We start from the raw sequence: 20168 nt of genomic DNA on the forward strand, positions 1-20168 counted from the left end.
AGGAAGAATGCCCCTGGGTTCAATCCTCAGTACTGCAAAAATAAAAAATAAATAAAATCGAGAGTGAAACAGTGTTTCCATAAACTCCTTTCCCCTACTTCATCCACAGCTTTCTCCACTGTCTACATTCCCAGGGTCGAGTGGTACAAATAGTGATACTCTCATCACCCTAGTGAGACCCTCTTTTCAAATAAGAAATAAAAAATTGGGCTGGGGGTGTAGCTTGAAGGTAGAATGCATCTGGGTTCAATATCCAGTACCACATGTACAAAAAATAAGTAAAATTTTATTTTGAGATAGTCTCAAATATTGGGGGGGGGGGGGCTGGAACTTGAACCCAAAAGCATTCTACATCTGAGCTATACCCCCAGCCCTTTTTATTTTAAAAAAAAAAATTATTTTTTCTGCCAGACGTGGTGGCGCATGCTTGTAATCCCCACGCTTGGGAGGCTGAGACAGGAGGATCCCACAGGTTCGAAGCCAGCCTCAGCTACTTAGTGTGGCCCTCCGCAACTAGTGAGACCCTGTTTCAAAATAAAGTATAAAATAGGTCTGGGAGTATAGCCCGGAGGTAGAAAAGCCCTGGGTTCCACCCCCAGTGCCACATATCCCCCCCCCAATTTTTTTTCTTTTTTCTTTTTTCCTTTTTTTTTTTTTTTTTTTGGTGGTACTGAGGATGGAACTCAGGGGCATTCTATCTACAAGCCCCAGCCCTATTTTTTATTCTTCATTTTGAAACAGGGTCTCACTGCATTGCAAAGGGCCTCACTACTAGTGGAGGCTGACTGTGAACCATGATCTTCCTGCCTCAGCCTCCCAAATGCTGGGATTACAAGAGTGCGCCGCCACGCCCAGCTTCTACATTTTCAAATAGCATCTTGCTAAGTTACTGTGTGCTGGGCTCAAGCCTGCAACCCTACTTTCTCACTCCTCAGCCTTCTAAATACTGCAGTTTTAGGTGTGTTACTACTAAGCCCAGATGATCTGGCTAAATTACCCACACTGGCCTTAGAATTTGCAGTCCTTCCACTTTGACCTCTCAAGTAGCTGGGATTAAGATGTAAACCACCACTCTGCTATATTTTTAAGTTGATGTATTATTACAGGTTTTGTCCCCCCCCGCCCTTTTTAGTGGTAGGAGTGGAACCTAGGGCATTATGCCTAGTAAGCAAGCACTTTCCCACTGAGCTACAACTCAGCCCCATTATTATACATTTTTAATATTATTAGGCGTGAGCCAGGTATAGTGGTGCATGTTGTAACCCTAGTACTTGGGAGACTGAGATAGGAGGATTACAGGTTCAAGGTCAGCTTCAGCTACTTAGGCCCTCTGCAACTTAGTGAGACCCTGTTTCAGATTAAAAGAATAAAGCTAGATGCAGTGGCACATGCTTGTAATCCCAGCATTCGGGAGGCTGAGAGGAGGGTCTGGGTTGGCAGCCAGCCTCAGCTACTTAGGCCCTCTGCAACTTAGTGTCATCCTGTTTCAAAATAAAGGATAAAATATAGGGCTGAGGGTATAGCTCAGAGGTAGAATACCCCTGGATTCCATCCCTAGTACCAAACACAAACACACAAAATATTGTAAAGCCGGGAGTGGTGGCACATGCTTGTAATCCCAGCATTTGGGAAGCTAAGACAGAAGGCTCTGGGTTCGTGGACAGCCTCAGCTACTTAGTGAGGCCCTTTGCAACTCAGTGAGACCCTGTTTCAAAATAAAGAATAAGTCGGGCATGGTGGTGCACGCTTGTAATCCCAGCATTCGGGAGGCTGAGACCGGAGGAATGCAGTTCATGGACAGCCTCAGCTACTCAGTAAGGCCCTCTGCAACTCAGTGAGACCTGGTTTCAAAATAAAGAATACAAAATAGGGCAGGGGATGTAGCTCGGAGGTCGAATGCCCCTGGGTTCCATCCCCAGACCTGCAAAAATAAATAAATAAATAAATAAATAAATAAATAAATAAATAAATAAATAGGTCTGGAGTGTAACTCAAAGATAGAATGGCCTTGGGTTTCATTCCCAGTACCGCAAAACAAAAAAAGCACTAAAAAAAATGTAGGCTTGATCCGTTCTTTTTAATCTTTTTAATCTTTTTTTTTTTTTTTTTTTTTGGTGCTGGGTATTAAACCCAGGGACATTCTACCTCCGAGCTACACCCCAGCCTGATTTTTTTTTTTTTTTTATTCTTTATTTTGAAACAGGGTCTCACTAAGTTGCGGTGACCTCACTGAGTAGCTGAGGCTGTCCAAGAACCGCATGCAGTCCTCCTGTCTCAACCTCCCAAATGCTGGGATTACATGCATGCGCCACCGTGCCCAGCTTTTAGAAATATTTTTATAAGATTAATGAGAATATATATATGTGTGTGTATATATATTTTTTATATATATCATTTACTTTTTAACTTGAATATTAAAGTTTTATTTTCTTTGATTTACTAGCGTTTTTAAAGTATCTTTATTTTTTGCCTTATCACTAAAATACCATCTGGACTGTTGGACAGATGCTCTTTGCCATTTGGGAGCAGGTGTCTTTTTGCAAAAATTGAACCAGTTTATAAGTTATTTCCTCACTTCCCTCTGTCCCAGCCTAGGCAATTGGCCAGCGCTCTGTTTTTCCAGCCTTCTGTTACTGCTCAGTCAGCTCTCGGCATGTCAGGCTGTTTCTTTTTATATGCCTTTTAATGGTACAGGATAACAGCAGGGAGTGTAATAAAAACAGAACCTTTTATAACATTGCTTTTTTTGTGTGTGGTACTGGGGATTGAACTCAGGGGCATTCTTTCATTGAGCTATACTGCCAGTCCTATTTTTTTATTCCTTATTTTCAAACAGATTCACTGAGTTGCAGAGAATCTCACTAAGTAGCTGAGGCTGTCCTCAAACCTGGGATCCTCCTGTCTTAGTCCCTCCCCCTCCCCAAGTACTGGGATTACAATCATACACTACCACACCTGGCCTTGCTTTTATTTTTTTTGACATTGAATTTAAACTTTCGTTTTCTCAGTATCATTATATTTTTGTTTCTCAGAAACACAGACAATATTTCTTTAAGTGTCAAGAGAGCTTCTATCAGCCTCAGCAATTTAAGACCCTTAGCAACTTAGAGAGACTGTGTTTCAAAATAGAAAATAAAAAGGGCTGGGTGTGTTGGTCCATTTTTATAATCCCAGTATCTGGAAAGCTGAGGCAGGCTTGCAGATTAAACTAAACTAAACTAAATTGAGCTAAGGATGTAGCTCAGGTAGAATACCCCTGAGTTCAGTCCATAGTATCACAGTAAATAAATGCATAAGGACTAGGGATATAGGTCAGAGGTGGAATGCCCCTAGGTTCAATCTAGAGGGTTAGGGTATTAGAACCCACATATTAGAATTACAATATAAAACAACAAAGGTTTTGGATATACATGGGACCCTAATGATGGGATTTAATTAGATTATCTTTTTTTTTTGTGGTACTGGGGTTCCTGGAAGCCCTTCTACCTCTGGGCTACACTACCAGACCTATTTTATATTTTTATTTGGAAACAGGGTCTCTTAAGCCAGCTTCAAACCTGCGTGATCCTCCTGTCTTCACCTCCCAAGAGCGGGGATTACAAGTGTGCGCCACCATGCTCATGCCCAGCCTGTTTTTTTGTTTTGTTTTGTTTTGGGTTTTTTTTGGTGGTACTGGGGGTAGAACCCAGAGGCTTCCTACCTCTGGGCTACACTCCCAGACCTATTTTATATTTTATTTGGAAACAGGGTCTCACTAAGTTGCTGAGTGCCTCTAAGTAGTTGAGGCTGGCTTGGAACCTATGTGATCCTCCTGTCTCAGCCTCTCAAGAGTGGTGATTACAAGCGTGCACCACCATGTCCGGCTAGATTATCTTAATGGCTTCTATCTTTGACAGTCCTGGGAATCAGTGTCTATCTTAATTTCTGTCAGGTGGACCTAATATTGAGTAGACTAATATTGTTTCTCAGAAATGCTCTTTTCTGAGATAGAGGCTTGCAAGGTCAAGGCCAGCCTTGATGACTTAGTGAGACCCTGTCTCAAAATAATAAAGAGTCTGGGCTCAGTGGCAGAACACCTCTTGGTTCAATCCCCAGTATAAGGAAGGAAAAAAGGGAGGAGGAAGGGAGCGAGAGAGAAGAGAGAGAAAAAGAGAAAGAATAGAAATGCTTTTTGCCATGCCTCTCCTCTCCTTTTCTAGGTTTTCAAAGAACATTTTTCTTCTGTTAACATTAAAACACATACAAACACCCAGAGAAATTATAGTCATATTGACCTAAGTTCCAATTTTATATTAGTCCTATTTTAGTCGTGCTGTGTACAGTGTGAGAATTAGCCCTTCTCTTTCTCTCTCTCCTCCCTCCCTTCCTCTCTCTCTCTCCCTCCTCCCCCCCCCCCTTTTGTGGTATTGGAGATTGAGAGGCTTTCTACCTCTGAACTACACCCTCAGTCCTATTTTGTTATTCCTTATTTTGAAACGGTCCCAATAAATTGCGAAAGGCCTCACTTAAATAGCTGTGAACCTGCAATCCTTCTGTCTCAGCCTCTCAAGAACTGGGATTACAGGTGTGTGCCACCACGCCCAGCTTCTCTCTCTTTTTTTAATTCAGAGTTATTTCCTAGTTTGAGGCAACCTGCAGGGTACTAACTCCTCTGTATATAGATTTCTGTTTCTACTAAATTTCTAGGCGGGGGTTACACTCTATAACTCAGATGATGTGTTTTTACAGCAGATCCATTTTCTAAGTTCTAGTCTCATACTTTGAATTACAGAAATATTTAAATATATAGGTATTGCTGGGGTTTTTTTGGGGGGGGATGGTGTGGCACTGAGGATTAAACCCAGTGGCATTCTACAACCAAGCTACACTCCCAGCCTGTTTTATTTTTGTTTTTATTTTGAAATAGGGTCTCAGTAGGTTGCTGAGAGTCTCACTACTTGCTGAGTTTGTCCTCGAACCTCTGATCCTCCTGTCTCAGTCCCAAGTATTGGGATTATAGGCATGCACCACCACACCCTGCTTTTCTTCACAATATTTTCATTCCATTCTGTTTGGTCTGCTTCATTCATTTCCAAATTCTCCTCATACAACCCTGCCCTGTTTTGTTTTTCTCTCTGAACTTTGGCTTACACATCTTTGTATTGAAAACAGATAAGTCATTATTGTATGATAATATAATTTTGTTGGTTTAGCACGTCAAGCTATCTTGTTATACTCTAATCTCTTAGAGTATTTAAATGAACTCTGTTTTTCAGTGTGATGAACAAGTCCGGGGTGAATCGTGTAGTTTGGAAAAGGCCTCGACTCACTCACAATGGACCTGTTAGAAGGAGCACAATTATTGACCAGATTCCTTTCCTGGCAGTAGCAAGAGCACTTGGTAAGTAGGATTTGCTTTGGGTGACATTTTATTATGATAGCAAAGTAAATGAGACTGAGAACGAAACCCTTAGTTGGTGCATGGTGAGGGAAGAAAAAATGATACTCTATTAAATGCTTTAGAACTTAATTGAGGCTGGATGTGGTGGTACACACCCATTATCCCAATACATGGGAGGTTGATACAGGAGGATTACAGGTTTGAGGCCAGCCTCAGCAACTTAGCAACTTAGCAAGACCCTGTTTTAAAATAAAAAAATTATCCTGGTGTGGTGGTATACGCTTGTAATCCCAGCATTCGGGAGGCTGAGACCGGAGGATCGTGGTTTGCGGGCAGCCTCAGCTATATAGTGAGGCCTTCCGTAACTTAGTGAGACCCTGTTTCAAAATAAAGAATAAAAAACAGGGCAGGGGGTATAGCTCGGAGGTTATCGAATGTCCCTGGGCTCCATCCCCAGATCCGCAAAATAAATAAATAAATAAATAAATAAATAATTAATTAAAAGGACTGGGTAGAATGCCTCTGATTTCAATCCTAGTACCACACACACTAACACAGAAAAAAGAAAATTAATTAAAAATTAGGAAATATGAAGGAAGAAATAATCAGGGTGCTGTGATAAAATATAATTTAGAAGGAAAAAACTATTTTAGATGGTGTGATGGAAATGCTACTTTTAGGAAGTGTTATTTTGCAGGCTTAGAAGAAGCTAGTCTTGTGAAGAGCTTGTGGAAGACTGTCCTAGGCAAGAATCCTGAAGCAGGAAAGAGCTTTTCATGTACTCGGAATTATCAAAGGCTGAAGGTGGTGAGGTCAACGTGGGCCCTGTCATAGTGACATCTACATTCTGGTATAATTGCAGTGTGAAGTATTATAGGACATTAAGCTAAGGAGTAACAGCAGATGACTCACATCCATGCCTTTTTAAAAGGTCATTTTAGCTGGGCGGGGTGGTGGCAGGCCTGTAATACCAATACCTGGGAAGCTGAGACAAAAGAATCATCGGTTTGAGGCCAGCCCCAGCAACTTAGTGAGACCCTCAATATAGAGAGACCCTAGGCTTGTAGCGCTCGGTAGAATGCCCCTGGGTTTGCTCTCCAGTCTAAAACAAACCATTCTAATATGGAATGGTAACATACTTCCATAACCCCAGGATTTGGGAGGCTGAGAAAGGAGGGTCAGAGGTTGGAGGCCAGTCTCAGCAACTTAACAAGGCCCTCAGCAATGAGTGATATCCTTTTTTAAATAAAATAGAGCTGGGCGTGGTGGTGCATGCTTGTAATCCTAGCATTTGGGAGGCTGAGATAGGAGAATAGCAGTTCGAAGACAGCCTCAGCTCCTACTTAGTGAGGCCCTTTGCAACTCAGTGAGATCTGTTTCAAAATAAAGAATAAAAATAGTCCTGGAGTGTAGCTTTGAGGTAGATTGCTCCTGGGTTCCATTTCCAGTACCGCAAATAAATAAATAAATAAATAAATAAATAAATAAATAAATAAATAACTAACTATAAAATAAAAATGGAGCCGGACATGGTGGTGCACACTTATAATCTGAGTACTTGGGAGGATAAGACAGAATGATCAGATTCGCAGCCAGCCTCACAATTTAGTGAGGTCCACTGCAACTTAGTGAGACCTTGTTTCAAAAATTGAGAATAAAATAAGGGCTGGTGGCATAGCTCAGAGTTAATGCCCCTGGTTTGATACCCAGTCCACAATAGATAGATTGATCATTCTTTCTAAGCTGGACACTGTGGTTGGTGCATGCCTGTGATTCCAGGACTTGGGAAACTGAGATAAGAGGATCACAAGTTCAAGGCCAGCCTCAGCAACTTGGTGAAGCCCTCAGGAACTTACTAAGACCTTGTTTGTTTGTTTGTTTGTTTGTTTGTTTGTTTGTTTGTTAAACGGGTTGGTTGTATAGCTCAGAGGTAGAATGTTCCTGAGTTTGATACCCAGTCCAAAATAGATAGATCAATGATACTTCTTACTAAACCAGGCCCTGTGGTGCATATACCTGGCATCCCAGTACTTGGGAATCTGAAACAAGAGGATCACAGATTCAAGGCCAGCCTCAGCAATTTTTAGAGCCTCTCAGCAACTTAGACCATGTTGCAAATTTTTAAAAATGAGATGTTATTTATTTATTTTTAATTTATTTTTATTGGTGCATTGTAATCATATATCACATTGGAATACAAGACTTGAGAGGATATACAAGCACACATCATCCAATTAGCCCTCATCCACTCCCGATCCCATCCTTCCCCCTCCCTCGATCCCATGCTTGTTTGGTGATTAATTTTGATACGTTTGTTTATATACCTCCTGAGTTTTAAAGAGGCTCCAACCTCCCCTATTCCATACCCTCTGATTGGTCACCTTTGTTGCTTCACTATAGGGCCCTTTCTATAGCTTCACCTTTTCCTGTTGCCCCTTTCCTCCTAGTTTTGCTGGTTAGGGGAAGCATCTGCTTTTATTTTCTGTGATATTTCTCTGTGCATGCCACATTGCAAGTACCGATCCCACTCTTTTTTTTTTTTTTTTTTTGGTGGTACTGGGGTTCCTGGAAGCCCTTTTACCTCCGGGCTACACTCCCAGACCTATTTTATATATTTTTGAAACAGGGTCTCCTAAGCCAGTGTGTACGGCTGGCTTGGAACCTGCACGATCCTCCTGTCTCCACCTCCCAAGCGCGGGGATTACAAGCGTGTGCCACCACGCCCGGCTCGATCCCATTCTTGACGGCCCCAGTAGTGGCCTGGCTACCTGGTGGACTGATCTAGACCTCGCTGGCTCAAGCAGCGGCCTTGCGTCATGGGAGGCCCCAATTCTGGCCTCGCTGGCCCCCACACCGGCCTAACCCCTTGGCTGGCTCCGATCCCGGCCTTGGTGGCCCCAGCACCATCCTAGCCTCAAGGCAGGCTCCGTCCCAGCCCTGGCACCGGCCTAACCCCTCGGCAGGCTCCTATCCTGGCCTCGGAGGCCCCAGCACCAGCCTTGCCTCATGGCAGGCTCCGATCCTGGCCTTGGAGGCCCCAGTAGTGGCCTTGCCTTAAGGCAGGCTCCGATGCCGGCCGCTGGCCCTGGCACCAGCCTACCCCTCGGCAGGCTCCGATCCTGGCCTTGGAGGCCTAAGTAGTGGCCGTGCCTCATGATAGGCTCTGATCCTGGCCGCGCTGGCCCCCCAGCACCAGCCTTACCCCTCGGCAGGCTCCAATCCAGGCCTCGAGGGCCCCAGCACCGGCCTTGCCTCACGGCAGACTCTGATCCCGGCCTTGCTGGCCCTGGAACCGGCCTATCCCCTCGGCAGGCTCGGATCCCAGCCTCGGAAGCCTCAGTAACGGCCTTGCCTCAAGGCAGGCCCCGATGCCGACCGCTGGCCCCGGCACCGGCCTACACCTTGGCAGGCTCCAATCCTGGCTTTGGAGGCCCCAGGCCAGCCTTGCCTCACGGCAGGCTCCAATCCCAACCTTGCTGACGGCGGTAGCGGCTTAATCCTTTGGCAGGCTCCGATCCCGACCTCGGAGGCCCTAGCACCGGTCTTGCCTCATGGCAGGCTCCGATCCCGGCCTCGCTGGCCCCGGCACCGGCCTAATTCCTCGGCAGGCTCCGATCCTGGCCTCGGAGGCCTTAGTAGCGGCCATGCCTCATGGCAGGCTTCATTCCCGGCCTCACTGGCCCCAGCACCGGCCTTACCCCTCAGCAGGCTCTAGTACAGGCCTCGGAGGCCTCAGTAGCAGCCTTGCCTCACGGAAGGCTCCGATCCCAGCCTCGCTGGCCCCACCACCGGCCTAACCCCTCGGCAGGCTCCGATCCCGGCCTTGGAGGCCCCAGCACCAGCCTTGCCTCACGGCAGGTTCTGATCCCAGCCTCGCTGGCCCCGGCCCCGGCCTAACACCTCAGCAGGCTCCGATCCCGGCCTCGGAGGCTCCAGCACCAGCCTTGCTTCGTGGGAGGCTCCGATCCCGGCCTCGCTGGCCCCGGCACCAGCCTAGCCCCTCAGCAGGCTTCAATCCGAGCACCCTCTTCGCCCAGCCATTTGTCCCACGTTCTCGAGGGTGCGTGGTGGTAGCATTCTGCCTCTGGGGTTATTACTTCAAAAGTTCAGATCTCTGCCTCCCCTGAGTACTGGCCACTGCCATTTCCACTGCCTCCACCATTTCAAATCTTTCCCAAGCTCTTTTTCCACTCTGAATGTTTTCCAGTGTTCCGAAGCATGCGCGACGGTAGCATTCGATGTTTGGTGTAATTTCTCCAAAAGAAAAAGGTTGGTAGGATCAGATTTCTGCCTCTCCTGAATACAAGTCTCCACTGCCATCACGTAGACCGCTTCCAACACTGCCTTCCTCCTAGGTCTCCGCTAAACTCTCTCCTTACAGGGGATGTCCAAGATTCTTAAGAATGTAGAGAAGAAGCAGTCCTCCTTTGCGGGGAATTTTTCTAAAAGTTCCAGTTCATTTGGATAAGTTTTGTCTGCATCTCCAGTATCCTGGCATCCGCCATGGCCTTCTTTTTTTTTTTTTCTTTTTTCTTTTTTAATAAGAAGACAGGCTGACCTGGAAGTTAAAATCCTCCTGCCTCATCCTCTTTTAGGAGGCTGAGACAGGAGGATCGTGGTTAGTGGATGACAGCCTCAGCTACTTAGTGAGGCCCTTTGCAACTCAGTGAGACCCTGTTTCAAAATAAAGAATAAAAAATAGGGCTGGGGGTATAGCTTGGAGATAGAATGCCACTGGGCTCCATCCCCAGTACTGCACAAACAAACAAAAAATAGGAAATTTAGTCGCCGGGCGTGGTGGTGCACGCTTCTAATCCCAGCATTTGGGAGGCTAAAACAGAAGAATCATGGATAGCCTCAGCTACTACGTAGTGAGGCCCTTTGCAACTCATTGAGACCCTCTTTCAAAATAAAGAATAAAAAATAGGGCTGGGGGTTTAGCTTAGAGGTAGAATGCCCCAAGTTCCATCCCCAGTACTGGGGGAAAAAAAAAAGATAAGTCTGCCTCAGCTAGGTCTACCTCTGTAATCCCAGTACTTGGGAGACTTAGGAGGATCAAGTTCAAGAACAACCCAGGCAACTTAGTGAGGACCTGTCTCAAAATATAAAATAAAAGGGCTGGAGATATAACTCAGTGGTGGAGCACCCCTGGGTTCCACTCCCAGTAAACATACACACCAAACATTGCATGCACAATCTACCCTGGCTTCCATGTCTTTCAGATATCTGCCTTACTTCTATACTTACTTTTCTTTTTGCATGAGTCATTTACATATTCAGAATTGGTTAACATGTTTCTCTAGTCTTCTAGGTTCAGGTGATAATTCTCCATATTTCATTATACAGTTACGTGTTGCTTGAAGATGGGCTCATCTACAAAATGCCTCATAGAGTGTACTTAAACAAACTTAGCTGGTATAGGTCAATCAATAGATAAAGCCTCTTGATGGAATATAGAGGTATATAAAGATGCTGCTAGAATAACACAGCAAACTATCTTACATTAAACTTATTTTTTAGGACTGGCGTGTTGGCGCACGCTTGTAATCCCTGCGCTTGGGAGGTTTGAAACAGGAGGATCACACAGGTTTGAAGCCAGCCTCAGCTACTTAGTGAGGCTCTCAGCAACATAGTGAGACCCTGTTTCCAAATAAAGTATAAAATAGGTCTGAGAGTATAGCCCAGAGGTAGAAAGCCTCTGGGTTCTACCCCCAGTATCACACACACACACACACACAAAAAAAAAAAAACTTATTTTTTTTAGCTGTGCATGGTGGCGCATGCTTGTAATCTAGCATTTGGGAGGCTGAGACCAGGGGGATTGCAGTTTGCAGACAGCCTCAGCTACTTAGTCCCTTTGCAACTCAGTAAGGCCCTGTTTTAAAATAAAGAATAAAAAATAGGGCTGAGGATGTAGCTTGGAGATAAAATGTCCCTGGGCTTCATCCTCAGTACTGCAAAAAAAAAAAAAAACCCAAAAAAATTTAAAAATAAACTTTTTTTTTTGTTTGCTGGAGATTGAACTCAGGGGCATTCTTCCTCCAAGCTACAACCCCTAGCCTGATTTTTTGTTCTTTATTTTGAAACAGGGTCTCACTAAGTTGCAGAGGGCCTAAGTAGCTGAGGCTCTCTGTGAACCTGGATCCTCTTGTCTCAGCCTCCCAAGTACTGAGATTACAAGCATGCACTACCACACCTGGCTAATAAAACTTGTTCTTTTTTTTTTTGTAAGTAAAAGGAGTGGCTGGGCACAGTGCTTGGGAGGCTAAGACAGGAGAGTTGCAGTTTTCTGAATAGCCTCAGCAATTTAGGAGACCCATCTTCAAAATAGGGATAGAGGTGTAGCTTTGAAGGTAGAAGACCCCTGGGTTCAATCACTAGTACCAAAAATTTTTTTAAAAAGGAGTACCCTCTACAATTATTATAGTATAAGTACCTAAGCTAGCAAAATAGTTGCTATATCAAGTATTATGTACTATACATAATTACATATGCTGTACTTGTATGTAACTGGCAGGCTAGTAAGTTTGTTTACATCAGCATCTAGTTGTGACATCCATAGGTATATAAAAAATACAAAATAGGGCTGAGGATGTAGCTCAAAGGCAGAATGCCCTGGGTTCAATCCCCACTACTGCTAAAAAAAAAAAAAAAGAAAGAAAGAAAGAAAGAAAGAAAAGCTGGGTGTGGTGGCACACACTTGTAATTCCACTTGGGAGGTGGCATTTGAGAGGCTGAGGCAGGAGGATCACAATTTGCAGACAGCTTCCCCTACTTAGTGAGGCCCTTTGCAACTCAGTGAGACCCTGTTTCAAAAATAAAGAATAAGCCGGGTGTGGTGGCGCACGCTTGTATTTCCCGCGCTTGGGAGGCAGAGACAGGAGGATCGCGCAGGTTCGAAGCCAGCCATGCTGGCTTAAGAGACCCTGTTTCCAAAAAAAAAAAAAAAATTTAGCCGGGCGTGGTGGCGCACGCTTGTAATCCCAGCAGTTGGGAGGCTGAGACCTGGAGGATCACGGTTCGCGGACAGCCTCAGCTACTTAGTGAGGCCCTCTGCAACTCAGTGAGACCCGGTTTCAAAATAAAGAATAAAAAGTAGGGCAGGGGGTGTAGCTTGGAGGCCAAATGCCCCTGGGTTCCATCCCCAAACCCGCAAAAAAAAAAAAAAAAAAAAGAATAAACAATAGGGCTGGGGGTATAGCTCCAAGGTAGAATGCCCCTGGGTTCCATCTCCAGTACCTCAATAAACAAACAAATGAATTAATTAATTAAATGCCCCTGGGTTCAATCCCCAGATGGGTGGGTGGGTGGATGGATGAATGGACAGACAGGTGGGTGGGTGGGTGGGCTGACAGGCTGGGGGTGTAGCTCAGCAGTAGAATGCTGTTGGAAGAAAGTATTTCATGCATAGACATAGCATTTTTGAAAGCATCATGGTAGAAAGAAGCCTGGTTATAAGGGACTCTGATGAAGATCAGTGTACCTAGAACACAGCCATGAAAATAGAAATATGGATAAAACATTTTCAGTGTGTATTGTTAAGTGGTGTAGAGAATATTTGCACAGTTGTATAACCATCATCACCATCCTAGATTTGTGGGGTTTTCCTTCGTTTTGTTTGTTTTTGCAGTACTAAAGATTAAACCCAGGGACTGAGTTCCATCCTCAGCTCTTTTATTTTTTATTTTATTTTTATCTTGTTTTGTGGTGCTAAGAATTATATCCGAAGGCATTCTACCTCCAAGCCATGCCCTCAGCTCTATTTTGTTTTAATTTGGTCATTTTAATTGTTTAATTTGTTTAACAGGGGTCATTCCTGAGGCTGGCCTTGAACCTGTGATCCTCTTATCTCAGCCTTCTAAGCACTAGGATTACAATCCTATGCCACTGTAATTTTTCTTTTATTTGAGACAGTCTTGCTAAATTGCCCAGCTTGGCCTGGAGTTGTGATCCTCCCACCTCAGCTCTCAAGTAACTGAGATGTGTTTGGCAGTACCCAGGTAGCTTTTTTTTTTTTTTTTTTAGCACTGGGGATGGAACCTAGGGGCATTCTACCTCTGGGATTTCAAGCATGTGCCACCATGCCCAGTCTTTTTATTTTTTGTTGTGACACTGAGTCTCAGGAATACTCCCCAGCCCTATTTTTTATTCTTTATTTTGAAACAAGGTTGGTCTCCCTGAGTTGCAGAGGGCCTAAGTAGCTGAGGCTGTCCGCAAACCACGATCTTCCTGTTTCAGCCTCCCAAATGTTGGGATTACAAACGTGCGCCACCACACCTGGCTTAAAAGAGATTATTTTAATTGCAATTTTGAGTGGCTTTTTTTTTTTTTATGTTACTGGGGATGAAACCCAGGGGCCTTCTACCTCCGGGCTACACTCCCAGACCTATTTAAATTTTTTATTTGGAAACAGGGTCTCTTAAACCAGCAGAGGCTGGCTTCAACCCTGTGCAATCCTCCTGTCTCGCCCTTCCAAGCGCAGGGATTACAAGCGTGCGCCACCACGCCCGGCCTTTGAGTGGCATTTAGATGAAGCAAAGATGATCGGAAAACTCTCCCTGGGCGATTGATATGGTATTGATGTGGTATTGATGTGGTATTGATGTGGTATTGATGTGGTATTGATGTGGTATTGATGTGGTATTGAGATTTTCTGGTGTTACATGCCACAGAATCAAGCAGATAAGGGCCCACTGGAGTGGATGTGCTGGTATGTTTCACTAGTCTCAGTGCTTAGGAGGTCAAGACTGGAGGATTGCAGATTTGAGAACTTAGTGAGCCCCTCAGCAACTTCCTGAGACTCAGTGTCACAATAAAAAATAAAAAGACTGGGCATGGTGGCACATGCTTGAAATCCCAGCACTTGGGAGGCTGGAACAGAAGAATCACAGGCCGGGTGTGGTAGCGCACACATGTAGTCCCAGGAGGATTGCAGTTTGCGGTCAGCCTTAGCTACCTAGTGAGGCCCTTTGCAACTTAGTGAGACCCTGCTTCAAAGTAAAGAATAAAAAATAGGGCAGGGGCTGTAGCTCAGAGTCAAATTCTTCTGGGTTTCATTCCCAGACCCACAAAAAAAAAAAAAAAAAAAGGATCACAGGTTCAAAGCCATTTTCGGCAATGTAGGAAGGCTCTCAGCAGCCTGGTGAGACCCTGTTTCAAGTAAATAAAATCAGGCTGGGGGTGTAGCTTGGAGGTAGAAAGCCTCTGGGTTCAGTCCTGGTACCAAAAGAAAATTGGGCTGAGGATATAGTTTGTAGGTAGAATGCCTCTGGGTTCAGTCCTAAAAAATAAATAAAAGGCTGGGAGAGGTAGAATGCCCTTGGGTGAGGGGGTGGCCTTACTGGAGTCAAAAGAAAAGGACTCAGCTTCTTTAATGTCCCTTTAGCACCCTCTACTGAGGAAAGGGGGAAAATGGCCATCTAGCAAGCAACAACCCTGACTGCCAGTGTCCAAGGCTCTCTTCTTCAGGAAGGATAGGAATACCGATCTGTAGCCAGGCCTGGCGGCACACCCTCATTATCTCAGTACTTGGGAGTCTGAGACAGGAGGATCACAGATTCGCAGCCAGCCTCAGCTACTTAGTAAGTCCCTCCACAACTTAGACCCTGTTTCAAAATAAAGAGTAAGCCAGGTGTGGTGGTGCATGCTTGTAATCCCAGCATTTGGGAGAAAGAGACAGGAAGATCACAGGTTTGGAGTCAGCCTCAGCTACTTAGGCCCTCCACAAGTTAGTAAGACTCTGTTTCAAAATGAAGAATAAAAAGTAGGGCTGGAGGTGTAGCTTGGAGGTAGAATGCCCCTGGCAAAAAACAACACACACACACACACACACACACACACACACACACACACACACACACGAAGAAGAGGAGGAGGAGGAAGAGCTAGGTGTGACAGCACAGGCCTGTAATTATAGTACTTAGTACTTGGGAGGCTGAGATAGGAGGATCGCAGGTTTCCCATCAGCCTCAGCGATTTACTGCCAACTACAACTAAGACCTTGTTTCCAAATAAAAGAATAAAATAGGTCTGAGGATATAGCTCACAGGTAGAATGCCCCTGGGTTCCATCCCCAGTAGTACAAGAAAGAAAAAATATTCGCTGGGCGTGGTGGCACACACTTGTAATCCCAGCACTCAGGAGGTTGAGACTGGAGGATGGAGGTTCGTGGACAGCCTCAGCTACTTAGGCCCTCTGCAACTTAGTGAGACCCTGTTTCAAAAATAAAGAATAAAAATAGGGCACGGGAGGTCGAATGCCCCTGGGTTCCATTTCCATACCTGCAAAAAAAAAAAAAAAAACATTTTATGATCCTCAGTGTTTGGTAAGCAAGCAGTATACCAAAAAACAATTCTGATCCTTACCAGTTTTTGTTATTGTTGTTGTTGTTTTGGTGCTACTGGGGTTCCTGGAAGCCCTTCTACCTCCGGGCTACACTCCCAGACACCTATTTTTTATATTTTTATTTGGAAACAGGGTCTCTGAATCCAGCACAGCTGGCTTCGAACCTGTGCGATCCTCCTATCTCCGCCTCCCAAGCACCGGTATTACAAGTGTGTGCCACCACGGTTGTTTGATACTAGCTAAAGCCATGTAGACTCTTTGAATTAGTAAAGTAAGTGATGTTCGCCTATGAATATGAATCAGCTGGTGAGTTCATTAAAAGTTCAGATTCTGGCCGGGCGTGGTGGTGAACGCTTGTAATCCCTGCGCTTGGGAGGCGGAGACAGGAGGATCGTGCAGGTTCAGAGCCAGCCGCACTGGCTTAAGAGACCCTGTTTCCAAATGAAAAACTATATAAAAATAGGTCTGGGAGTGTAGCTCTGAGGTAGAAGGGTTTCCAGGAACCCCAGTACCACCAAAAAAAAAATAAAAAGGTTCAGATTCTGGGGACTTTTCATAGTAAATATAAAGCATTTGAAATATACTGAGTAAAACAGAACCATACTGATACTGAAAAATACTGTAAAGAATTAGTGAAGCCAGGCCTGGTGCCTCACGCTTGTAATCCCAGCATTTGGGAGGTGGAGACAGGAGGATTGTACAGGTTTGAAGCCAGCCTCAGCTTCTAAGTGAGGCTCTCAGCAACTTAGTGAGACCCTGTTTCCAAATAAAGTATAAAATAGGTCTGTGAGTATAGCCCAGAGGTAGCAAGCCCCTGGGTTTCATCCCAGTACCACCAAAAAAAAAAAAAAAAAGTTAGTGAAATCACGGCTCAGGCCTGTAATCCTGGTTATGCAGGAGGGAGAGGCAGGATGATCTCAAATTTGAGGCCACCCTGGGCAACTAAGCAAGATCTTGTTTGGGGGGAGGAGGCTGAAGGAGCTCAGTGGTAGAACATCCTGGGTCCACCCAAGCCTTCCTCCCCCAAACTAAATATTTTACAAATATAAAAAGTAAAAGAGGTGCAGGACGTGGTGGCGCATGCTTGTAATATCCATGCTTGGGAGGCGGAGACAGGAGGATCACGCTGGTTCGAAGCCAGCCTCTCAAGCTTAAGAGACCCTGTTTCCAAATAAAAATATAAAATAGGTCTTAGCGTGTAGGCCAGAGGTAGAAGGGTTTCCAGGAACCCCAGTACACACAAATATATATATATATATATATATATATATATATATAATTTAAAAAAAGGAAAAGAGTCTGTAGTTCATAGTCACAATACCTCTGGGTTCAATGTCCAGACCCCCACCCACACACACGGGAAGAGAAAAGAAAAATAGGCTGTTCTCTGTGTGGAGAACTGGGATTTTAAAGAATGGGAAGAGAGAATTTTCACTGGGTATCCTCTGTACTTTTTGGTTTTTTCTATACATGTGAATTATCACCTATTCAAATAAGTTATTTATTTATTTATTTATTTATTTATTTTTGGTGGTACTAGGGGTGGAATCCAGAGGCTTTCTACCTCCGGGCTATACTCCCAGACCTATTTTATATTTTATTTGGAAACAGGGTCTCACTAAGTTGCTCAGAGCCTCACTAAGTAGCTGAGGCTGGCTTCGAACCTGTGTGATCCTCCTGTCTCAGCCTCCCAAGCGCGGGGATTACAAGCGTGCGCCACCACGCCTGGCTTAAGCAATTTATTTAAAAATCCTTTCAAACTTTAAACAATATTGTTAGTTTGGATGTGAGAAATTGTCATCCTTTAAGGTGATACAATCTGCATTAGAGTGCAAATTGAAATTATTTTTAACAGAGATCCTAGTTTAGATGAATTAGGGATTCTGTTTCTATATATTTTTATGTAGAGTGATAGTATTATCCAAAACACAGGAGAAATCTTTTTTTTAAAAAGATGGGGCATCGCTGTATTATTACCATGTTATGCATGTTATTTCTGTGTTCGTTTTTTTGCCTCAACCAGGGATCTTTGTCTGGCTATATATAGAGGTAAATGTGTATCTGAATCTATGTGGGGTATAAATATTTTTTTCCTGGTCACATGTTCTCTTCTACTACGCTGAAGATTGAATTGTTGTTTTGAAGAAGCCAGTTAGCAGTGAATTTTGCCATTTTATTTTTATTTATTTTTTTTATTTTTTTTATTTGGTGGTACTGGGGTTCCTGGAAGCCCTTCTACATCTGGGCCACACTCCCAGACCTATTTTTATAGTTTTTATTTGGCAGGGTCTCTTAAGCCAGCGAGGCTGGCTCCGAACCAGAGCGATCCTCCTGTCTCCGCCTCCCAAGCGTGGGGATTACAAACTTGTGCCACCACGCCTGGCGAATTTTGCCATTTTAGAGTAGCGCAATTGATTTGAATTATTCTTTTATTGGATTCTGAGCATGTTTAAACTGGCTAGTGGTTTTGTTTTTTTGTTATGCGGTACTGGGGATTGAACCCAGCAGCATTCTACTCTGAGCTATACCCCAAGCCCTATTTTTTTTATTCTTTATTTTGAAACATGGTCTTTTTTTTTTTTTTTTTTTTTTTTGGTGGTGGTACTGGGGTTCCTGGAAACCCTCTACCTCTGGGCTATACTCCCAGATCTATCTATCTATCTATCTATCTATCTATCTATCTATCTATCTATCTATTTATTTATGGTACTGGGGTTCCTGGAAACCCTTCTACCTCCTGGTTACACTCCCAGACTTATTTTATATTTTTTAAAATTTGGAAACAGAGTCTTTTTAGCCAGCAAGGCTGGCTTTGAACCTATGCGATCCTCCAGTCTCTGCCTCCCAAGCGCGGGGATTACAAGTGTGCACCACCACGCCCGTCTAAGGGAATACTTTTAACCATCTCTATCTCCAGGTTGAATGTTTGCAACAGAAGACAGACAGACAGACAGACAGACAGACAGACATGAGAGAGAGAGAGAGAAAGAGAGAGAGAGAGAGAATGAATGAATATGAACACCACCTAGCCATACACATGCTAGGCAGGCCTTTTACCATTGAAGTAAATTCCTAGCTTCTGTTAGAAATTTGAGGTGTTAGTTCTTTATTAGGGTAAGGGAGTTCTGTGTATGTGTATGTGTGTTTTACTGGGAATTGAATCAAGGGGCATAGATCTTGGCATCCCCTAGAGCTATCTAGGTTGGAAATAATACTAATGTTTTTTCTGCCTCCTCCCCTCAGGTGATTTATGGAGCTATGATTTCTTCAGTGGTAAGTTTGTGGTATCACCTGAACCAGACACAAGTGTCCACACTCTTGATCCCCAGAAGCACAAGTATATTATCCTGGGAAGTGATGGACTTTGGAATATGATTCCACCTCAAGATGCCATCTCAATGTGCCAAGACCAAGAGGATAAAAAGTACTTGATGGTGAGAAGTGATGCAGTGATTTGAATATGTTGCCTAACCGTTGTTCTGGCCCCTTTGCAGGCATCTTGAAGATGAACTAAGGATGTTCACCTTGGGTATCATCGTCTCCCGGCACATAGCCATCTGCAGTCACTACCCATTTCTCTCCATACCCTGGGCAGCTCTATATGAGTTGATATATTTGCCTATTTTGGATATTTGCTATAAATGTATAATACACAGTCTTTAGCTTTTGGTTTCGTTCACTTAGCATAATGTTTTCAGGGTTCATCTATGTCATTGATCGTATTAGTACTTTGCATTTATAACAATATTCTTTATTGATTATATTTTATTGATCCATTCATTAGTTGATTGATATTTGGGTTTCCACTTTTTGAGTATTACAAGTGATTATTGTATGGAAATTCATGCACGCATTTTTGTGCAGATTTCTGTTTAGTACTCTTTTTTTTTTTTTTTTTTTTTTGGTACTGGGGATGGAACCCAGGGGCATTCTACCTCTGAGCTATACCCCTAGCCCCGATTTTTATTCTTTATCTTGAAACAGGGTCTCATTACATAGCCGAGGCTGTCCGTGAACCACAACCCTCCTTTTTCAGCCTCTCGAATGCTGGGATTACAAGCGTGTGCCACCATGCTTGGCTTCCTATGCTTTTTTTTTTTTTTTTTTTTCTTCTGGCATTGGGGTTGGGAACCTAGGGGCTTTTCTACCTCTGGGCTGTACTCCCAGACCTATTTTATACTTTATTTGGAAACAGGGTCTCACTACATTGCTGAGAGTTTCACTAAGTAGCTGAGGCTGGTTTCAAAACCTGTGTGATCCTCCTGTCTCAGCCTCCCAAGCGCAAGGATTACAAGCATGCGCCACCATGCCCGGCTTCCTTTGCATTTTTTATCAGTTGCATACATAGAACAAAACACTAGAGTGTGGTGTAGCCTGGAGGTAGAATGCCCCTGGATTTCATCCTCAGTACAAAGGAAGGAAGAAAGGAAGGAAGCAAGGAAGG

General features: G+C 44.1%; 1 protein-coding gene across 1 annotated transcript in view; it reads left to right on the plus strand.

Annotated features, from left to right (window-relative positions):
* Positions 1-20168, plus strand: part of PPM1D (protein phosphatase, Mg2+/Mn2+ dependent 1D) — a gene marked incomplete at both ends in the record, with an annotated part of 58695 nt that overhangs the window by 22340 nt on the left and 16187 nt on the right. The window contains 2 exons of the mRNA XM_080712498.1: positions 5256-5380; positions 18968-19158. Of these exons, the coding sequence (XP_080568624.1) occupies positions 5256-5380; positions 18968-19158 (316 nt within the window). The remainder of the gene's footprint in view (positions 1-5255; positions 5381-18967; positions 19159-20168) is intronic.

The sequence above is a fragment of the Muscardinus avellanarius genome (genome assembly GCF_963383645.1).
Source record: "Muscardinus avellanarius genome assembly, chromosome: 16".
In the NCBI taxonomy this organism is placed as follows: domain Eukaryota; kingdom Metazoa; phylum Chordata; class Mammalia; order Rodentia; family Gliridae; genus Muscardinus; species Muscardinus avellanarius.